Below are 19,998 nucleotides of genomic sequence, written 5' to 3' on the forward strand. Positions count from 1 at the left end.
AAAAGTTATTGAATTTGAATTAAGAAAAAGAATTTCAAGCATTCCCATGCTCTAGTGAGATGAAATGTTGTGTTTTGCATACAACTGTATAATATTGCTTTTCGTGCCATTGAATCCTTTGCTACTCTAAGGAATACATCTTTGAATCACACGCTTCGATGTTTAGAATCCTTCGCATAAAATAAATAAGAATGTTAATAAGCACATCGTGTAAATTCTGATCACATTTACAGTCCGCAACTTCTGTTCATAAAATGTATTGGACTCACTCAAGGAATCCGAGGGTATGTTTGTCTTCTTTATGGTCTCCGAACTGGATTTGGCATTGGATGCCAGCGAACTCGCACGCTGTAACAACACGGGCTTATTAGTAACGTCACAATTATCTATACACAAAAAATCTGGGTCTCTTATAATAGTGCTGCTGAGAAACCCAGGTAGGCTGCGCATTATTCTCCACGGTATTTTTGATTCTTTATTTAGATAATTTATTCCAAAAAGCAAAATTGGTTTGAATTAGAAACTATCAAACATAAAACCGACAAACATCTCTTGATGCTCCAAACGAGCATCAAGAGATGTTTGTCGGAACCTTGTGTTAAGAGGTTCAGCAGGCCTATTATGTAAAGATGTTTTATGCGAGCTTCAAACTCGTACCTATTGCTCTCTGCCTATAGTATCATGTGATACAAAGCAACGTTACAGTACATGGTGTCCGTCCGTACCCTTGTCCTGCGTGATGGGGTGCGTGCCGGCGAGGATGGCGTCGCGCGCCTGCACGTACAGCAGCGTGAGCTGCACGGGGTCGCGCGAGTCCACGTTGCGGTCGGAGAAGAAGAGGCGGCGCCGCAGCAGCAGCGTCTCGGCCGCCTCCACGCCCTGCTCGCGCAGCGTCTTGGACGGCTCCACCCAGTTCACTGCCCACACACCGCTTGTACATTAACACTTCACAGAGATACTTCTACAAATTATAGGAACGAGCAGTGGCGTTCATTTCATACATATAAAAAAGCACTGCCTATACTCTCGACAACTCAAACCTGTATTGGAAAGGGAACTTTCCAGTCTCTTTTAAAACCATATACACGCCACGGAGAACAAGCCTATCAAACAAACAAAAGAACCTTCCTGTCTTGTTATAATGCCCAAAGATTTGCTGTCCAAAAAGAAGACATGTCAAGGTTGAATGAAATAGTAACACTCTGCATTGAATATGCTACATTATATATATCAGCTTCATTACTAATTAACATATTATGATGGGTTCTATCATAATCAACATGAACATCGATAAGAACATCATACACTCGTATGTCTTCTGTAAGAAATATTCAATACCACACTCTACATCTGCCTTAGTGACCATTGCAAAGTTTTTGATACTGCACTTTCTGGTGCAAAGTGCAATTCCAGCACATGCTGGTTGTCAGTCACCCAAATCATCCGCCATGAATCATGTTCCTGTAGCAACGTCCTCACCTTCATCATCCGTCCTCAGCTTCTTCCGCAACTGCTCCATCTTGGCGTCCCGCTCCTTCTCCTGGTGGCGCCGCTTGAGGGTCAGGGTGCCGTAGTTGGGCTTCTCGCATGGGTCCGCCTCCTCTTTCTGTTCCTCTCGGACCTGGTGACCAGATATTACTTTAAGTGCTTTCTAATTCTTTAACCGAGATTTTGTGTCACACAAATTTTGGTATGTCTGTATTTTATACTAGCAGACCCCCACAACTTTGTCCACAACCCTTGATTAAAATAACAAAGCTTATAGTGAGTCAACCTTAACAGATAAACATATACTGTTGGATACTTTTCTTACATGTTTAAAAAGAGAATAATTCCGTGAATGCATGATTTTTTCCTAACTTTAACTGATTATCCAACAGAAACTCTCAAAAATAATATTATTCCCGTTTATGCCACTTCTTTTATTGATATCCCCCTCCTATTAGTTGTAGCGTGATTTAACCTATAGCCTTTCTCAATAAATGGATCTTCCATCAATTTGTATACATGGAATGTAGTTTAATATTTTAACGATATCAGCAAGCGCTTGACTGCAATCACACTGATGGTATCAATGATGCAGCCCATGGTGTAACACTAACCTAGATAGTAACAGAAAAGAAACAGTCTCACCAAGCCATACTCGTCGTAGTTGGTGATGCCGATCTTGGTGCAGATCACCACCATCAGGTTGGCCACTATCTGACTGTCGTCCACTAGCAGCGTCTTCACTGTGCCTGTTTACAATGGAACATCCATTTAGAATTGTTTTTGGACTTAAGGAATAGGACTGTGGTATTACAGAGTTCCTACAAAAATCTGATGTCTGGGTGTGTGACAGTGGACCTTCATCTTTAGAGCAGCAATTGATGTGAAACACATCCATGTAACCAAACGAGTCTGTGCAGGGAGAGAAAAACGAGCAGAGGTGAGTGTTGACACAGCTTAAAAGAACTCCTTAACCCTGATCCCTGGCACTGCTCGGAGTAATTCTCTCTCTCACACGATGGACCAATAAATAAGTACATGGAATGATAAAATGTGTTTTAATACATCAATTAACTAATCTATAATATTTAAAAACATCATCTTTCCGAGACTTTTCCCTTAAAATCAATAAAAAGACTCATCAAACCTACCATCCAACATCCGCACTCGCAAATTCCTGGTCTTCTTGTTATACTCCAAGAGATCTCCACTCCTCAGCATGTAGTAGTCCAAGCTCCTGGACGCTTCCAGCCAGATGCCCTTCTTGTTGTCTTCCTCTGACGCAAGGAAGAGCCCATACTCTTTAGCTGCGTGAGAATAACAGATATATTTTATTACACGAAATATTCTGTAAAGAATAAATCTATTATATCCATACGTGGTGCGCATCTCAAGCCTCAATGGCACAAGAGCTCCTTCGGTAGATGGATACTGTAAAAGACTAGTAAGCTCACGGTCGTTGGTGTTGGCCTCGAGGATCTTCTCGCGGATGATGCGGCACGCGTCGTACACGCTGGTGGAGGGCTCGAACTGGATGGTCTTCACCACCTTGCCGCCCTCCAGCGAGATCTTCAGCGACAGCGTCGCCATGTTGACGGAGTGCGGCCTGCGGGGAAGGACCACGACTTACAATAACAAGTTTTTTAAAACGTACCACAGGAGTATTCCGGTCTCAAACTCAATGCTTCTGTTTAAGATATCCTTTGGTCTACCAGATGGCTAAAGAAATATCTTTCAGTTGACGTAAATCTCTTAAGGTGAAGTCACGTCCCTGAGGGTCAAGGAAGTGTTGACTGAATATCCTCACTAAGTTTGAGAGAAAGCCGCTGACTTCAATTAGATTGGCATCATTTTAAACGCTTGGGCGTTTACTAGAGCCGATCTTATTATGATCAAAAATTGTATTGTTAGAATGAGTCTTAGCCAATCCTATATTAGTAAAAGCATTGTTACTAGTGATAACATAGGTTTACGAGTTTGTGAACTTAAATCCTTTGAACCTAAATCTCACATCTCTCGTAATTCTTGCCTATTTAATTATGAAATCAGCTCTATAGTACCCTTATTCTCACAAAGATACTCTAAGAAAGAGTCCATTCGAACTTCAGAAAATGGTTTTTATTAAGTTTCCTCTATTAATAACAAACTTACTTATGTATAGTAGCAGTTTGCGTGCGTGGCGGGTCGGTGGGGTCGCTCTCCGAGGATTGCAAGCTGCCCCTGCGTGGTGCTGCAGGCTTCGGCCTCTCGTGGCTGAACGAGCGGTGCCGCGGCCGGTGTTGGGACGAGCTCTGGAAACGGGGATTAAGTGTCAATCTAGAGCGCGAGCTAGACACTGTCATGTGTTAATCGTAACGTGTAATAATACCTTATTCATGTAAATTTAGATTAGTTAAACTGTTTATGCAAAAGCTTGCTCGGAGTATGTGCTACGAGTACGTGCATACTTATTGTAACAACAAAAAGCAGCGTTGCTGACGTGTTCCGGTCTGAAGTTATGATGCCAGTGTAGCAATAGGCACAGGAGGCTTTTAAAACCACGGCTCAGGGTTACAGGTGCACAGAGCAGCGCGTAATTCTAAGTGTTCCTAGCACGTCCTCTGAAATGTTGCTATATTATAAATGATGGATTTACATCTAACATCATGTGGGCTAGCTGTCTTGTCTTCTGCTAGTCTTTCGTGAAATACTCCCATATTTAAAAAAAACGTTTGAATAAGCTCTATAGTAGAATTATATATTTTCTAAATTGGTTCTTAATTTTCTCCCTGTTACAACCCTGACAGCAAACACTTAGCGTTAAGAAAAACGGCATGATGCTGCGTAGGAACCGTTTGAGATAAGACTGAATAAACTCGTATCTCTCTCTTCCAATTGAGTCTGCTATCTAAACCTGCATGATCACTTAACATCAGATAGATCACAGAGGCGATGCTCACCGAGGGCGCGGTCAGGCGCCTCCAGCTGCCGTGTAGCGCTTGCTCGACGCGCAGGCGCAGACTACGTCACGCGCGCGGTTGTGCTTGCGGTGTGTCGGCTGCCTCCTGTAACAACGCACAATTACCACATAAGAGATCTGGAGCTAACACCCATCACGCGTCTACAATAATCCTAAATAGTTTCATGGTTAAAAGATCGGATTCAACACTGAGAGGTCTTGGGACTATTAATTTATTAAAAAATATACTGTTTGGCGGACTTAGGATGATGTTAGGTGAACTCTGTAATGTCTACCAGATGTCATTGACCCAGACTGCGCACCGTGCTCTCCGGCGCATGGAGTTGTTAGGACTAGAATTACTTGAAAGCGAGAATAGCCCTTATTTCGTAGACTAAAGTCTCGAACTCAAGAACTTGACACTAGAAACCACACATTCTAACCACTGGCCAAAATTATAATATCTGCAACGGTTGAACAAAGGACCTTTTGAATGCCAACCTCTGAACCATTGAGCACTGAGCAGTAGCAGCCAGGGATGATGATCAACGTATACGAGTAGGGCGATGTTATATGGGCACGTATGCACGCCACCTGTGCTGTACTATTATATTTGGGGTTCTATTTATAACCGCAGCGGTTAAAGTTCGACGTCCCACCGCTAACTGCAGTTCAAACTGTGAAATACACACATATTCATTGTTAAATTCATCAGTCACTTTTACCAAACAATCTAATTTAATAATTATATCGATTTGACGGGTTATTTCAAAAATTAATGTAATAAACAAACATCAACTTCAACCTTCAACTTTATTTTCAGTTGGCATGTGATGGAAGGTCCAAGATACTCTTAAAAAATAACTATTAACCACTTAATTTAGGGACTCGAGTTGACATTGCGTAATCAATAACATAATAATTGCCTTATCAATAACATGCTCTTCCTTCGACTTAATTACATATATTTAAGATAGTCTTTATTAGTATGGTACAGATAATGTCTTAATAGATAAAATAAATAATATATATTCTTAGTGTTGACAAAGTTATTCAATATCTTTACCAATAGCAATATTTCTCGGCTAAACTCTTTGATTGAGATGTGAACAAACAAGTAATCTGACACTATAATAGATTCGCACAATAACAGTGAAACAATAACATAGATGCTTTATTCTTCGAGACATAGTTGACCTCCCTGTGACACCCCTTTTATGCGTGATACAAATAATACAAAAATACCTACAGAGTTGACAAGTCACACGATATCTTTACTCATAAGGATATTTTTCTATTAGCTCTTGATTGACAAATATGAACAAACAAGTAATCCGACACTATAATAAATAGACGAAAGACAACTAGGACAGATGATACGGATATAGTATACCTTCAAGACATCCTTTTTCTTTACGGCACAAATAATATCGTTTAGATGTCGGTATTGCAAGAATAACGTTTATATACCACTTAATAGCAGTTATTTTAATTCCTTGTTGCTAATCTAATAACGAGATTAGCATAAAGATCCTAACATAAAAAAATGGGACCACCCTGGAAGTATACCCTTTCAAACAAAAAAAGAATTTTCAAAATTGATCCACAAATGACGGAAATATCGCTGGACATACATTAAAAAAAAAAACATACTTACAGCCGAACGTAGAACCTCTTCCTGTTTGGAAGTCGGTTAAAAACTTCGCCGATGAATATGCTCAGCATTAAGATAAGCTAGAGACAAAAGTTAGTACCAACTGCATCCCCTTTTTAGCAACGCCATAATAGTCCATTTCGTACTAATGAAATTCAACAAATAAAATTTGAAGAACTTTTATAGAGCAATAACTGAGCCCACTGAACACGTCACTCAGTCATATTGCACCATTAACATTCCGGCGCTGCATCGTGGCGCGGACTACCCTTTTATGCAAAACTTAGTGCTATAACGGCTATAACTGGCAGGGTTATGACTTTGGGGTTTTTTAATGAATACTTTGCATCTTATACGTATTTGTAGATTCAGACTACTTTTTATTACAAACATGAATATGGAAAGGGCCAACCCACCAGACAAGTATAAAATTAAGACGAATATAAAATTAGGACTTTATGTGAGAGCGTTAATCCGGCAAATACTCGTAGGTGCTATCGCCATATTTTAACTTTGCTGCCAAGGAGCGTTTGTGTTCCGGCATGAAGATTGAATTTTAGGCGGCAAAATTTCAGCGCAGCGCTCTGCAGGCTCGCAGTGCTAGATTTTCTTCGAGAGTGTGTTCTTTGAGATGAGGTTTTGTAATAGGCAACAGTTTTCCTCTTAGCATTAAGCTATAGGCCTATCATTAAATTTAGGAAATAACAGTATTATAAAAATTTTAATAAAAAAAATTCAACCGACTTCCAACTCAAAAATTAACCTAAACTAAAAAGCAAAAAATAACACCTTACCTATGTGCTACCTTCTGATCAGTTTGAAGGCGGTGCCAAGCCAGTGATGTTTTAATTTAAGCCGTTTAAATTACAAAATTTCTGTGGTTCTTTCAGAAACGGCTTTAATTAAAACATGACACTGGATTGGCACCGCCTTCAAACTGATCAGAAGGTAGCACATAGGTAAGGTGTTATTTTTTGCTTTTTAGTTTAGGTTAATTTTTGAGTTGGAAGTCGGTTGAATTTTTTTTATTAAAATTTTTATTTTTTAATTTTTAGTGAAAAATTAATAAGCAATTAGTTGAAACGTTTCTTATGATAAGTATCTAAGTCCCACAATCCCAATTTTAATAAAAATACTACCTTAACTCATATACAAAATTTCACTCCCCCTTTATCCACTCGTAATATGAATATTCAGAAAAACGTGAAAGGTGACTGTCCTCCGTCTTCATCACCAGACTCCCTATGCAGTCATAATCTATTTGGTTGGAAAGTTCTCATCAATATAAAATTATCAAGTCCAAACACAAGGTAGCTACTGTGAACCGTCGAGGAGTTCCCATAACTCTCCTTCATCTTCGTCATCAGACCCCTAATACAGTCACAACCTATCCAGATGGAAAGTTCTCATCAATACAAAATTATCAAGTCAAAACACAAGGTAGCTACTGTGAACCGTCGAGGAGTTCCCTTAACTATCCTTCGTCTTCATCACCAGACCCCTAATTTAGTCACACCCCATCTAGGTGGAAAGTTCTCATCAATACAAATTTATCAAGTCCAAACACAAGGTAGCTACTGTGAACCGTTGAGGAGTTCTCTTAACTGTCCTTCGTCTTCATCATCAGACCCTTAATACAGTCACAACCCGTCTAGGTGGAAAGTTCTCATCAATACAAATAAATCAAGCCCAAACAAAAGGTACCTGCTGTAAATTGTTGACGAGTTCCATCGTCTGTGTTTCGGCTCCATCATCAGACCAACTCCAGACCTTCATAAAATTATAGTGGTTTAAAATACCTTATGGAAACACTAACAAACGCACTAGCCGTCCCTACGATTTTCGAAAGTTCCCCTCGATTTCTCCAGGATGCCATCATCAGATCCTGACATGAAAAAAATGGGACCACCCTGGAATCAAACCCTTCAAAACAAAAAAAGAATTTTCAAAATCGGTCCACAAATGACGGAATTATCGCTGGACATACATAAAAAAAAAAAAAAAAAAAAAAAACATACATACAGCCGAACGTAGAACCTCCTCCTTTTTGGAAGTCGGTTAAAAATTCATCTTGAAGGACACTCGCTAGCGCCTGTCGATTTAAGCTCTATCACAAGTTCTTTACTATTTACGTCATCTTCTATCAACCAATAGTCTCCTGTTCCGATAGTTTCATACTCGAGGGTGGTATATAGCTCTGATTGTAAAGGCCCACCTGATAGTAGTGGAAAACCTTTATTCCTTTAAACCATCCAACCTTTAATCGGTGAGACTTCGCAGGGCATACAAGAAACGCGACCTACAAAGTGCTGCCCCTTGTCTGACCTGTCAACCTGAGATTTGAGCTGTAACTCCCATCACTCCTTCAAACTGGAACACAACAACGCTGCTAGGCGGCAGTACTTACCCGACGGAGCTCTACTACTGAAGATATAACAATTTATGAATACCGATGCAGTAAATGTTCCAAGTGTCGATATTCTCAGCGAGCCGAGTGCGAGCTGTTCGGTAGGGTGACCTAATCCGCGCGTGCCCTATTTGCGTCGCGTAGCAACGTCTCCGACGCCGAGGCGCCGAACGACCGCGGCGGTTACCTACATCCACAAACTGAAACGACGGCATCTTTATAAGCGCCTATTAAAGTCTGTACAGCAAGGGGCGTTGTTGACATACCTAATATGTGCAGTAACAATTTATCGGGTGTTAGAGACGTGCGGCTTGAGGTGCCACGAGTAATCATAGCAACACCTTGACGCCATTACAAACGCGTAAGTATGATATTTTCAATTAACATTAATAAACATTTTTTTTACCGGGCAACCACAGGGCACGCGTCTAACACTTTTGTTTATTATAACACTCAAAGTTGACGTTTCAGAAGTGCTTGTAAACTAAGCCTACTTGAAATAAACGAATGTGATTTGATTATAATATATACTATAAAACGCGCAATCGAATCTTAAGACTAACCACACTGCTTTTCAGTGCAGATTGGCGGGGTGATAACGGTTCATTATGTAAGTAAATATTATTAGTAATGACCGGAATCGACAGATTCATTTTTCTTACTCTCCGAGACACGGATTTGTTATTTTCCTAACTCCAGACTGCAATGAGAAAGTTTTAGAAGATAGAATGATGAGAAGAGATGATATTATGATCATGTAGATGTAGACCAAAGATCAAAGAGCCAGTTTATAGAATCACCTAAATTTAATAAAATAAAAAAATAAAAGTAAACCAAGACACAAAAGTAGCTTACAAAAAACATAACTTAAGTTGAAGTCCGTTTGTTGAATTTCTATTTTCAAAAAAACATCGACGTGAATCTATATAATATCGTTGACGTGAATTGAATCGAATGAGAACCACTAAGTCAGTTAAATATAACCAAATCAATCTATGTTCGAATCTATAACGTTTGATTTAACTTGCAAAAGGCGAAAGTTAAAGACACTAGGAATATTTACGCAATATTAACATGAACCCTAAATAAAAGAAGCGGACATTGGCTTGACATGTTCGGTATAACGGCCAAAATAAGTGTCAGGAAAGTCCGCAATGTCACATACATTAAAGCATTATGTTATTGTATTTATTGTGCGAATCTATTATAGTGTCCGATTACTTGTTTGTTCACGTTTCAATCAAAGGCTTAATAGATAAATTGTTATTGGTAAAGATATCAAATGATTTTGCCGACAGTTGAGGAGTATTTCTTTCACTTATTAAGAGATTATCTCAAGAAAAGCCGGTGTCGAATGACATGTCAACACAATGTCATCTCGAGCCCCTAAAAGAAGTGGACATTGGCATGACATGTTTTGTATCACGAACAAAAGGGGTGTCACAAGGAGGTCAGCTATGACACAAAGAGTAAAGCATCTATGTTATTGTCTTACGGCTATTGTGTAGGAATCTATTATAGTGTCCGGTTACTTGTTTCTGCACATTTGTCAATCAAAAGCTTTGTTGTCTTTGAAAAAGAAGATACAATGTTGGTCGCTAATGGATATTAATAATAAAGATATCATATGACTTGCCAACCCCTTAAGATACATTATAACGGACATATTATAACATTTGCTCCTAATAATCGGACAAACCTACATTATATTTATTGAATGTTAAAATATACCTGGCGCTACGCAGGACGTGACCCCAAATAAGTTTGACTGATATTATTAAACAATTATGTAATTGCAAGCAAGCAAAACTCTTACTAAGCCTGCCCATATCTACAATACCTATATAATATGAACTTGGCGCCTCGTAATAGTAAATCGGTGGAGCGATTAGATAAGCAAAGCCAGTAGAGCATGTGTTTAAGTTACCACCGGATAAGATAATTCGTGCTAACTCACACGATATACTTGCATACTATTATTTACGCAAAACAAACTACACTTCTCTTATACTAAGACACCTATCCTCCTTTTTAATAAGGAGAACAAAAACTATTATGACTCGAAATGATTTAATTTGCTTAGAGAAATACAAGGGTGACTTTTCGTCAAAAATTTTAAACCCGGTTAAAGTTATTTGTTGTGAAACAGTTATTGTTTATTGGATTCCATATGGAAAGAAAATAATATAGTCATTAGCTCGTTAAAATTGATCACCATCTGAAAGTAGCCAATAAAATCAGTAACCACTCTACTACATCAATAAATCTAAGAGTCTATAAAAGTAGGTATAAACAAACTCCATTATCTAAGAGAAGTACGCAAACAAGTGACAGCGCATGCGCGGGTCACGTCCCCCCGCAGTAAATAGTGGAGGGAACAATCGATAGACGCCGGCGCCGAATTGTCTGGCGCCTTTGCCGCAATGCCTAGGGCTTTATCTACGGGACATTCCCATTTTCTAAAACGAAAATTCCCGTACCGGACTATTTAAGTCAGAGCATTACGAAATCTGTATACGAGTATATGTATTTCTCATTCTATAAATTTCATAATAACGATTTTTGTAACTTCAATGGTCAATTTTCTGGATACTCAAATCATTGTAGCTCAATCGAAAATTATCCTACGTACTCATACATTTTCGATTCATTGCGGCGTAAAGAGATAACTCTTGTTTAAAAGACTATTAGGTTTTGAAACGATGATGAATTTATAAGAGCATAATCATCATTATTTTAAAAGTTTATTGCTGTTTCTTCCCAGTAGGATTCGCCTTTCGAGTCGGTGTTAGAGACACCTAAAACAAACTTGACGTTAAAAAATGTTTTCAAAGCAACCTTACTTGAAACAAACGAATTAGATTTAACAGATGCTGGCGATGAATAAGCTAGTACATCACAATCGATGGTTAGAGTTACATTCACGAAATAACCCGACGTTATACCCAAGATGGTGGAAGCGCAAGACGATGATGAAGCCGCATGCGCCCGCTCCATGGGCGGCAGCAATCGATGGGCGCCGGCGCCGGGTTGTCTGGCGCCTGAAATAGACGTGACCGTCCCATTTTCCACTCTAATAAACAAGGTGTGTCTTTTGCGTCATATTTAATTAATTAGTACGTATATAATGCTGTTTGTTGTAGACTAAATCAATTCCATTTTGCGATATTTATTCAATCGTTTATAATTTTCATTCTGTAATCATCAGTAATCGAATCATTAAGAATTGCGAGAATGGTTCGCGATAAGATACAGGATAAAGAGACAGAATCAGAATACGATTAGGTTGATGAAAATCAATCTCCAAGACATATCGTACCAAAAATAAACACGTAGTAACTGATGTCCAAGAAACAAAAACACACTAAAATATCACCACCCATATTCAAGTTTCCGGTGTCCGCCGGAAGTCGTCACGCTGTCCTGCGTGCAGAAATCGGATAGTCTGTTTTCTATTAGCGAATTAGGGGATCTTAGGGGTGGATGGTTAGGGTTGTCACTCGCATAGAAACTTAATGCGGCGAAATTTTTGCAAATGCAAATGGTCTTATAATTAAGCATTCGCCTATAACTTTTTATCTCATGTTTTTAAATTCTACGTTTGTTACTAAAAAAAAATTGAGAAATGTCTACAAAATATTATGACAAGTTTTGAAAGCTAAAGTTTTAACTTTTTTATGACTGTCAAAATCTGATTAACTTTCAATGCATATAATTATAAGACCTAAAACAAACTTATGCAATAATTTTAATGGAGGAAATATTTAGTGCAATTAAATATTCAATCCATTTTTATTGTAAAATTGTGCATGTCATTCGTGACAAATTCGTAGTTTAAGTTAATCTCATTAAAAGGTTTAAAATTTTACTACATCCCAAAATAATTAAGTCAGCTTTGGGATTTTGGGACAACCCTGGAAGCTAAACGCGATCGAGTGGCAACATGTTAGTGATTTTAACATAATAACAGGGATTATAATATTGGGGTGAGTTCAGGAGACGATATCGGGGAAATTTCTCTGACAGCCGATAAAAGCTGTTAGATGCATGGCGTATGGGGGGACACCAGAAATGTGCGTTCAGCAAATATACGAAAATCTTGAATGAAGATTTTTGTATGGAAAGAAATATTTTTTAATCCAAATTATCACGTGGCGAAAATTTGCTTGAGAATAAGAACTTTCTAACTTGATGGTTATACTCCTACAATTAGGTACATAGTATAGAGAGAGTTGGGTATAGCCGTGTAGTTATTTGATGATAACGAAATCGAACTGGGGATCGAACAATAACAGAATTAGATGATCCCTTTCAATAAATTACGGTATAATGACTCGTAGCTAAGCAATCAAGAGGATCAGAATCCAAACAAGCTAATTTCGTAAGCCCAGGGGGGCGCGGCGCCATCAATCAAGACGGCAAACATCGCATCCAAGCAATCTTCGCTGTTGGAGACGCGGGGACAAATGGACCCCCGGCCCGTGAAGACGTGGATGATGTAATGACTCGAAATTAGTTGAAATCCAAATTGCTTGACAAGCAAGTTATTAAATAATTATTTTATTAAAGAATATATTCCAATCTTTTAAATACAATAAATATTCCTTTTGCCCTCGAATTAGTCGTTAGGACTGTGTTAGGACTAGGATTGGATACGACAATAGTCTAACCGACTGGTCTCGAACCCTCACGCGTATCACCACTCGGTGATGAGGCAAATAATAATCGTAAGACATATGATAGGTGTAGGAACGACAATAGCCCTATCAGAAACTGATTTTACAACAGAACAGCCGTTGAATTTCAGAAAATATAGAAAATTGAAAATGAAACCTAAAGACGTTCTAACAGTCATGTTTCACGTGTCACATCAAGGCAATCATCGCCACGGGAGACGCGGTGACAACTGACCCCGCGGGCTGATACGAGTATAACGACACGCAAATTGTGAAAACTTAAAATTGTGTAATTAACTAATTTAATATAATTTACCATGGGACATTTTTTAATTTTATTTTTTTTATTTTATTGTACAAAAAACAAAAAGTGTTACATAATTAGGTACATAAATAGTCATCCTCATAAACTTGACGTTTTTGTGAGGATGGCGAGTTCACCATTATGTTATGTTATCATGTAAAGTAAAATTACCTTTTAAGGTTTTTGACTATTACATTTTATGAAATATAATAGTTTAAAAACACGCTTTAACACGTACTAAAAATTACAAATGGTTTTTTGTATTCCTGACAGCAAACCCTTTCATTTGATACCCATATCATGGGGGTGCATTTCAAATAGCCAGTTGGCCATCTTGGACGTCCGCCATATGGGATTTAAGGCACGTGACTATTTTTACGTATTCCTGGCAGCAAACCCTTTCATTTGATATCCATATCATGGGGATGGAATCCAAACCGCCAGTCCGCCATCTTGGGGAGACCGCCATATTGGATTTGTAATGACGTTTCTTATCTAGTCATTTATTGTCATCAGAACTCAGAGCGTGTGCAAAGTCTCATCCTAATCGATGAGCAGGAAGTGGGTCAAATTAAGATTCCAAGGCGTGTTTAAAAAAAATTCATAGCAAATATGAAAATACTTCACGTAATAAATAATTTCTGGTGAGATGATATATTAAATTTTTCATAAAGTTTTTAATTAATTATTATCAGAATTATTCAGATTTACACAAAAGTTCTGTAGTCTGTTCTAATGGACACATCGAAATCATGTTAGATTACGACGGACAAATTGACAAAAAATAATGTATATGTTCAGTTACAAAATCATGTTATACGGCTGATTTTTCAATACGACTCATTCAAATGCGGTCGAAATCTTTTTCAACAATTAATAGAATTGCTCCCAAAACACCGCCCTGCGGGACACCAACCCGATAATACTCTAAAGGAGTCCTAACGAGCTATAATCACAGGATGCAGCGACTGTTTGTAAATCAACCAATTACGCTAATTCAGTGAGCCTTGTAATAAAGAACTTGATTTAATTAAACTTCATTCATACAACCGTTCCAGGTCAATTTATACTATATAGAAGATAACTTAAAAAAGTGAATGATGAATATATTGGCTTCGATTTTAATTTTTATTTTTTCATTCGTTAACAAATTAGCGTCTGACCGCTTTACTTAGAGAAACGATGCAGATAAGATGGTAATAGCGAGGTAAATTGGAACAGGTACGCGGAAATAAAACGCTGCGATATTTTTGTCGGTAAATTGATTGATTATAACTCGATTTCGAACATTTTTTCGAACATATCAATATACCGATATAACAGGTATCGTTATATCAGTATATTTATGGATTTGATACGTCTAAAATTGAAAGTTCAACCATTGAACAAAGAAAGAAGAAGCAAGAACAACTATTGCCATAATAAAAATAGATAATCCCTAAAACCAACAACAGTTTACACAAAAACGCTCCAACCAGCGAAAACGAAAGGGTTAATCGTCAGCCACCTGAAATGATAAACTAAAAGAGCACGTGGCTTACAAGTGGCACTTACCTCGACCGGGAGCGTTGATTCATGTTGCTTTCTCGTTCCCACTTTAAAAAATACTATATCCCGTCTCGCTCTCTCACTCCCTGGTTACCAAATATCAAAATCAAAGGAATTTAATTCAATATGAACTTGTATGTCAGAAATGAAGTCGAAAAGGAAGTGTGACCCGAGTTTACTGCCCTGTGTTGCACCAAGAAATGATGTATCCGGGTGCAGTTTTGGAAGATGTTGTGCCTATCCCGGGACTGAGAGAGCGGGACCTCCGCCTCCGCGGACGGTCCACGGAGGAATGTCTTCGACCCCGGCAACACGCCAGGATCTCTTGTTCATCACTATCAACCTTCTCCGACGCTCATGAGGGGTCGACCCGCGCATGCGCCTTGCTTATGTTCCTTCTCCCTTGCGCTCGTACACGAAGGGAGCGATTTAGGGATGATTTTCGGAGGGTGAAGAGATGGTGAAAGATGGAAATGCATCTAGAACTCTGCTCGGATTTCCGTTCGTGATTTTGTTTATTGATTCGTATCGGTAAGACGCGCTCTTTGGGGCCACCACTACGCCAGTTAGTTATTAATCCCCTTATCATGTCAGGACTTGATTTAGTGTCGATGAACTTTGGCATGTGACCAATAAAATGTAATTATTCATTTTATTGTACGATAAAAAGGAGCCAAATATCACATTAGTAAATTTTCCTTCCATGCGTATAAATTATAGGTTCTATGAGCCTTTCAACATAATTTGGTGACAATAAGTTTGTAAATTTTACTCAGCTTTCGATGAAATACTACATAATTATTCAAACTTTTTTTTAGAGTTCCGTAGTTCACAAGGTACCCTTATAGTTTTGAATATATATAGAATAATATAGAATAGTAGAAAGCTGTAATTTTGCATAAATATGTTTGTACATACTCATGCAATTTAAATTTAATTAAAAAAAAAATAATTCATGTGAATATTGAGAACAAAGTCGTAACTCGCTTTTTTACTCATTTATCTAATAGGGTATCGTTGGCTAGGTCTTTGAAAGATATGAGGGTTTTTTGCCACTATTTTTCGATTTAGGGATCCGTTTGTAAAATATTAAGGTTTTTAGAGCTAATTTTTCCAAGAGTCAAGTGATGTTTACCTTATATTGCTTATTATTGGATGCGTGTAAATTCACAAAAGTAGGATATATAATAAAATTAGAAGGAAAAGTATAACAGTTAATTAGCAATCACCATAAAAAGAGAGAGTCGACTAACTTAACAAACGTACTCGGGGCACGGAAATCGCATACAAATTTCGTTGTCAATTAATTAAATAAAGTTGTCAGTAAGATAACTCAAGAGTCTACTAGAACTAGAAAGATGAAAATTAACATGGGTATGTATATTAATTGAATCACTGACTGTTAAAACCGCACAAGTAACAATGAGTTATTTTTTCAGAAGAGACAAAAAACCATTTCTTTGAATAAATAATGTATTTATATATTTGTGTTTGCCATATGTTGTAGTTAATATATGCAGCCAGCCGTAGCTTACACTTTTTTAAATTTTCATGTGTAAGTATATAATTTTTTTATCAGTGTTTTTTTCATTTGTGTTTTACACTCTATGTGTTACTTATGGTGTTTTAAACAACAACACTATTGTACGATTGTAGAGAACCCTACTATATCTTTAGTCTATCGCGATTTCAATAAAAATATCATCTCTTTTTAATTTGAACTACAGATCGCACTTCACAAACCTCGAACCCTAGACAGTTTTTAATAATATTATGAATACAATTGTGTAGGTACTTTTACCCTTTAAATATTATAAGAGACTTCAAAAACAAACACTCGATGGAGAGAACATTAAAATCGACGGCATATTAAATGAGGTACGCGACAAACGCCAAACTGTCAAAAGGTGGAAGGGTAGCAACGTGCGTGGGTATATAATGTGAACAATTATGCATATTTACTTAGCGAAGTGAACTGTGCGACGGCACAGAAGTAATGGGAGAGGACGCGCGCGGGGGATGTTGTGCCAACAGTTGACATATCCACTGAAGCAATTTGATGTTTCACAGATAAGCACCCTCGCGATCTAACCGCGTATTATGTCTCCGATGAGGAATAACAATAACGCAAATTGGAAATGTCGAAAATTGCCGCGTGACGTCATCTGTACATAATGCTGTACATTAGATATGTTTTGAATAACAACAATTAGGAGCTAATCAACAATTAAGATCCACAACAATATCATTAAATAGGCCAATTTTGCACACATACAATTACTCGTACCGTATCTCTTCCGGAGTATAATTATGTAGACAGAGAAATTATCTCAACGACGTCAAATAATCCTGACATTCAATGTGCAGCTAGCAACTTACCTTCGAGAGAACATAAGTTACACACACGCAATAATGTTGTCAATAAGGTAGGGTAGCGTTGCCAAAAATTGTAACGCATGGGCAAAAATTAGGAGAATTGTATTACTTTGTTAGAGAAAAGTCTTCAAGCAATTTTTTTGCATAAAATTAAATTTCATAATAATTATGTAGTTTAATTTTTACTGATACTTTTATTCTGATAATTTAATTTATTAAAAAGTCTTTTCCGTTATGCGACGTATTCTTTTTCTTATTTTTAACCGACTTCCAAAAAGGAGGAGGTTCTACGTTCGGCTGTATGTATGTTTTTTTTTTTTTTTTTATGTATGTCCAGCGATAATTTCGTCATTTGTGGACCGATTTTGAAAATTCTTTTTTTGTTTTGAAGGGTTTGATTCCAGGGTGGTCCCATTTTTTTCATGTCAGGATAATGGCATCCTGGAGAAGTCAAGGGGAACTTTCGAAAATTGTAGAGACGGCTAGTGCGATTGTTAGTGTTTCCATAAGGTATTTTAAAGCACTACAATTTTATGAAGGTTTGGAGTTGGTCTGATGATGGAGCCGAAACACAGGCGATGGAACTCGTCAACGATTTACAGCAGGTACCTTTTGTTTAGGCTCGATTTATTTGTATTGATGAGAACTTTCCACCTAGATGGGTTGTGACTGTATTAAGGGTCTGATGATGAAGACGAAGGACAGTTAAGAGAACTCCTCAACGGTTCACAGTAGCTACCTTGTGTTTGGACTTGATAAATTTGTATTGATGAGAACTTTCCACCTAGATGGGTTGTGACTGTATTAGGGGTCTGGTGATGAAGACGAAGGATAGTTAAGGGAACTCCTCGACGGTTCACAGTAGCTACCTTGTGTTTGGACTTGATAAATTTTATATTGCTGGGAACTTTCCACCTATATGGATAGTGACTGCACAGGGGGTCTGGTGATAAAGACGGAGGACAGTCACCTTTCACGTTGACTGACTTAGATACTTATCATAAGAAAATAACGTTTCAACTAATTGCTTATTAATTCTTGTTCACACTCAGTAGGTGTGCTAACACTAAAAATTAAAAAATAAAAATTTTAATAAAAAAAATTCAACCGACTTCCAACTCAAAAATTAACCTAAACTAAAAAGCAAAAAATAACATCTTACCTATGTGCTACCTTCTGATCAGTTTGAAGGCGGTACCGATCCAGTGTCATGTTTTAATTAAAGCCGTTTCTGAAAGAACCATAGAATTTTTGTAATTTAAACGGCTTGAATTAAAACATCACTGGCTTGGCACCGCCTTCAAACTGATCAGAAGGTAGCACATAGGTAAGATGTTATTTTTGCTTTTTAGTTTAGGTTAATTTTTGAGTTGGAAATCGGTTGAATTTTTTTTATTAAAATTTTTATTCTAACTTACTTTTATTAGATGCACTCAGAACTTTTTAATCCCTATTTTTTTTTAAATTCAGTAAGAATACAATTTGTATAGTTATTAAAAAAGTTGGCCTAAGTTCCTAAGCAAACTTTTCTAATAAATACAAATCATTTCCACGTGAAATGGTGACAGGAATACTAGCATAGATGCATATATTGAGGACAACTGTAGATTACAAAACAACGATAAAAAGGCTAAGAACTAACTTGGACTTAAATAATGAAGTGTAATTTCAATTAAGCATTTAATTACACAAACACCATTCCAACAGATGGGGAAGCATATTGTTACATTTGAGGAGATACGAGTATTTGACAAAACCTACAAATACTTATAATAAAGCATGTATTTACTGTGCTGTTGTTATTAATTATTATGTGTCACTATCTACATCATAAGCACGTATTTCCGCGAAGTAACGCCTACTTGAGTTCAATACAAATACTCGTTCGTACTCACAGTGTTTGGGCGAGCACTCAACTCCACTTACTCCGAGCATAAGTTTATTTTGCATATTGCACCACTTAGCCCAGTGTTTGTTACAATTTAAGGCACTCAATTCTGTTACATGCTAATATCAACTTTAATATTACGTACATTTAAGTAGTTATTTGAATGGAAGGAACTCGTTTGTGGAGCCAATTTTGTGTGTGATCGATTTAAGTGTTCTTTATTAGATCAATTTTCATTGACTGCAGTTATTTTTGTATGAATCTGTCTTCTTAGGCTATTACAGTCGAAGTGCGAAGCTTAAGCAGGTGAATAATTGAGTCACAAAACCTACACAATAGCTTCGACCCTGGGCTTTGCTTTTTATACTCGCACATCCCGCAGAAATTATAGAACATGATACTGGCGGGCGTGTATTTTGTGTGGGTTCAAATGATATATTTTTACATTATATGTATAGGCGAGCGCTTGGCTGCAATCATGACTGACAATAAGCGATGATGCAGCCTATGGTGGAACGCACTTGCCTAGAAGATGCCTATTCACTCTTGACTTGAAAATACCCATGTTGTACGGAAAACAACAACAAATAACAAAAGTTAAAATAATTATCACAGCTGAACCTACGAGTATGTAAACAAGCTTTACAAGCTATAAGATGGTAACGCTTGCCTAGAAGATGCCCATACAATCTTGTTTTAAAGACATCCCAGCCGTGCGT

General features: G+C 37.6%; 1 protein-coding gene across 10 annotated transcripts in view; it reads right to left on the bottom strand.

Annotated features, from left to right (window-relative positions):
* LOC112043861 (talin-1) overlaps positions 1-19,998 on the bottom strand; it is an 85,985-nt gene that overhangs the window by 53,650 nt on the left and 12,337 nt on the right. For all 10 annotated transcript variants that reach the window (XM_052886738.1, XM_052886742.1, XM_052886734.1 and 7 more), the window contains exons 3-10: positions 4,428-4,532; positions 3,640-3,779; positions 2,943-3,094; positions 2,640-2,795; positions 2,134-2,237; positions 1,480-1,621; positions 726-917; positions 270-348 (exon numbers count right to left, since the gene is read on the bottom strand). In XM_052886738.1, the coding sequence (XP_052742698.1) occupies positions 270-348; positions 726-917; positions 1,480-1,621; positions 2,134-2,237; positions 2,640-2,795; positions 2,943-3,078 (809 nt within the window). In that variant the 5' untranslated portion in view covers positions 3,079-3,094; positions 3,640-3,779; positions 4,428-4,532. The remainder of the gene's footprint in view (positions 1-269; positions 349-725; positions 918-1,479; positions 1,622-2,133; positions 2,238-2,639; positions 2,796-2,942; positions 3,095-3,639; positions 3,780-4,427; positions 4,533-19,998) is intronic.

The sequence above is a fragment of the Bicyclus anynana genome, chromosome 18 (genome assembly GCF_947172395.1).
Source record: "Bicyclus anynana chromosome 18, ilBicAnyn1.1, whole genome shotgun sequence".
In the NCBI taxonomy this organism is placed as follows: Eukaryota; Metazoa; Arthropoda; class Insecta; order Lepidoptera; family Nymphalidae; genus Bicyclus; species Bicyclus anynana.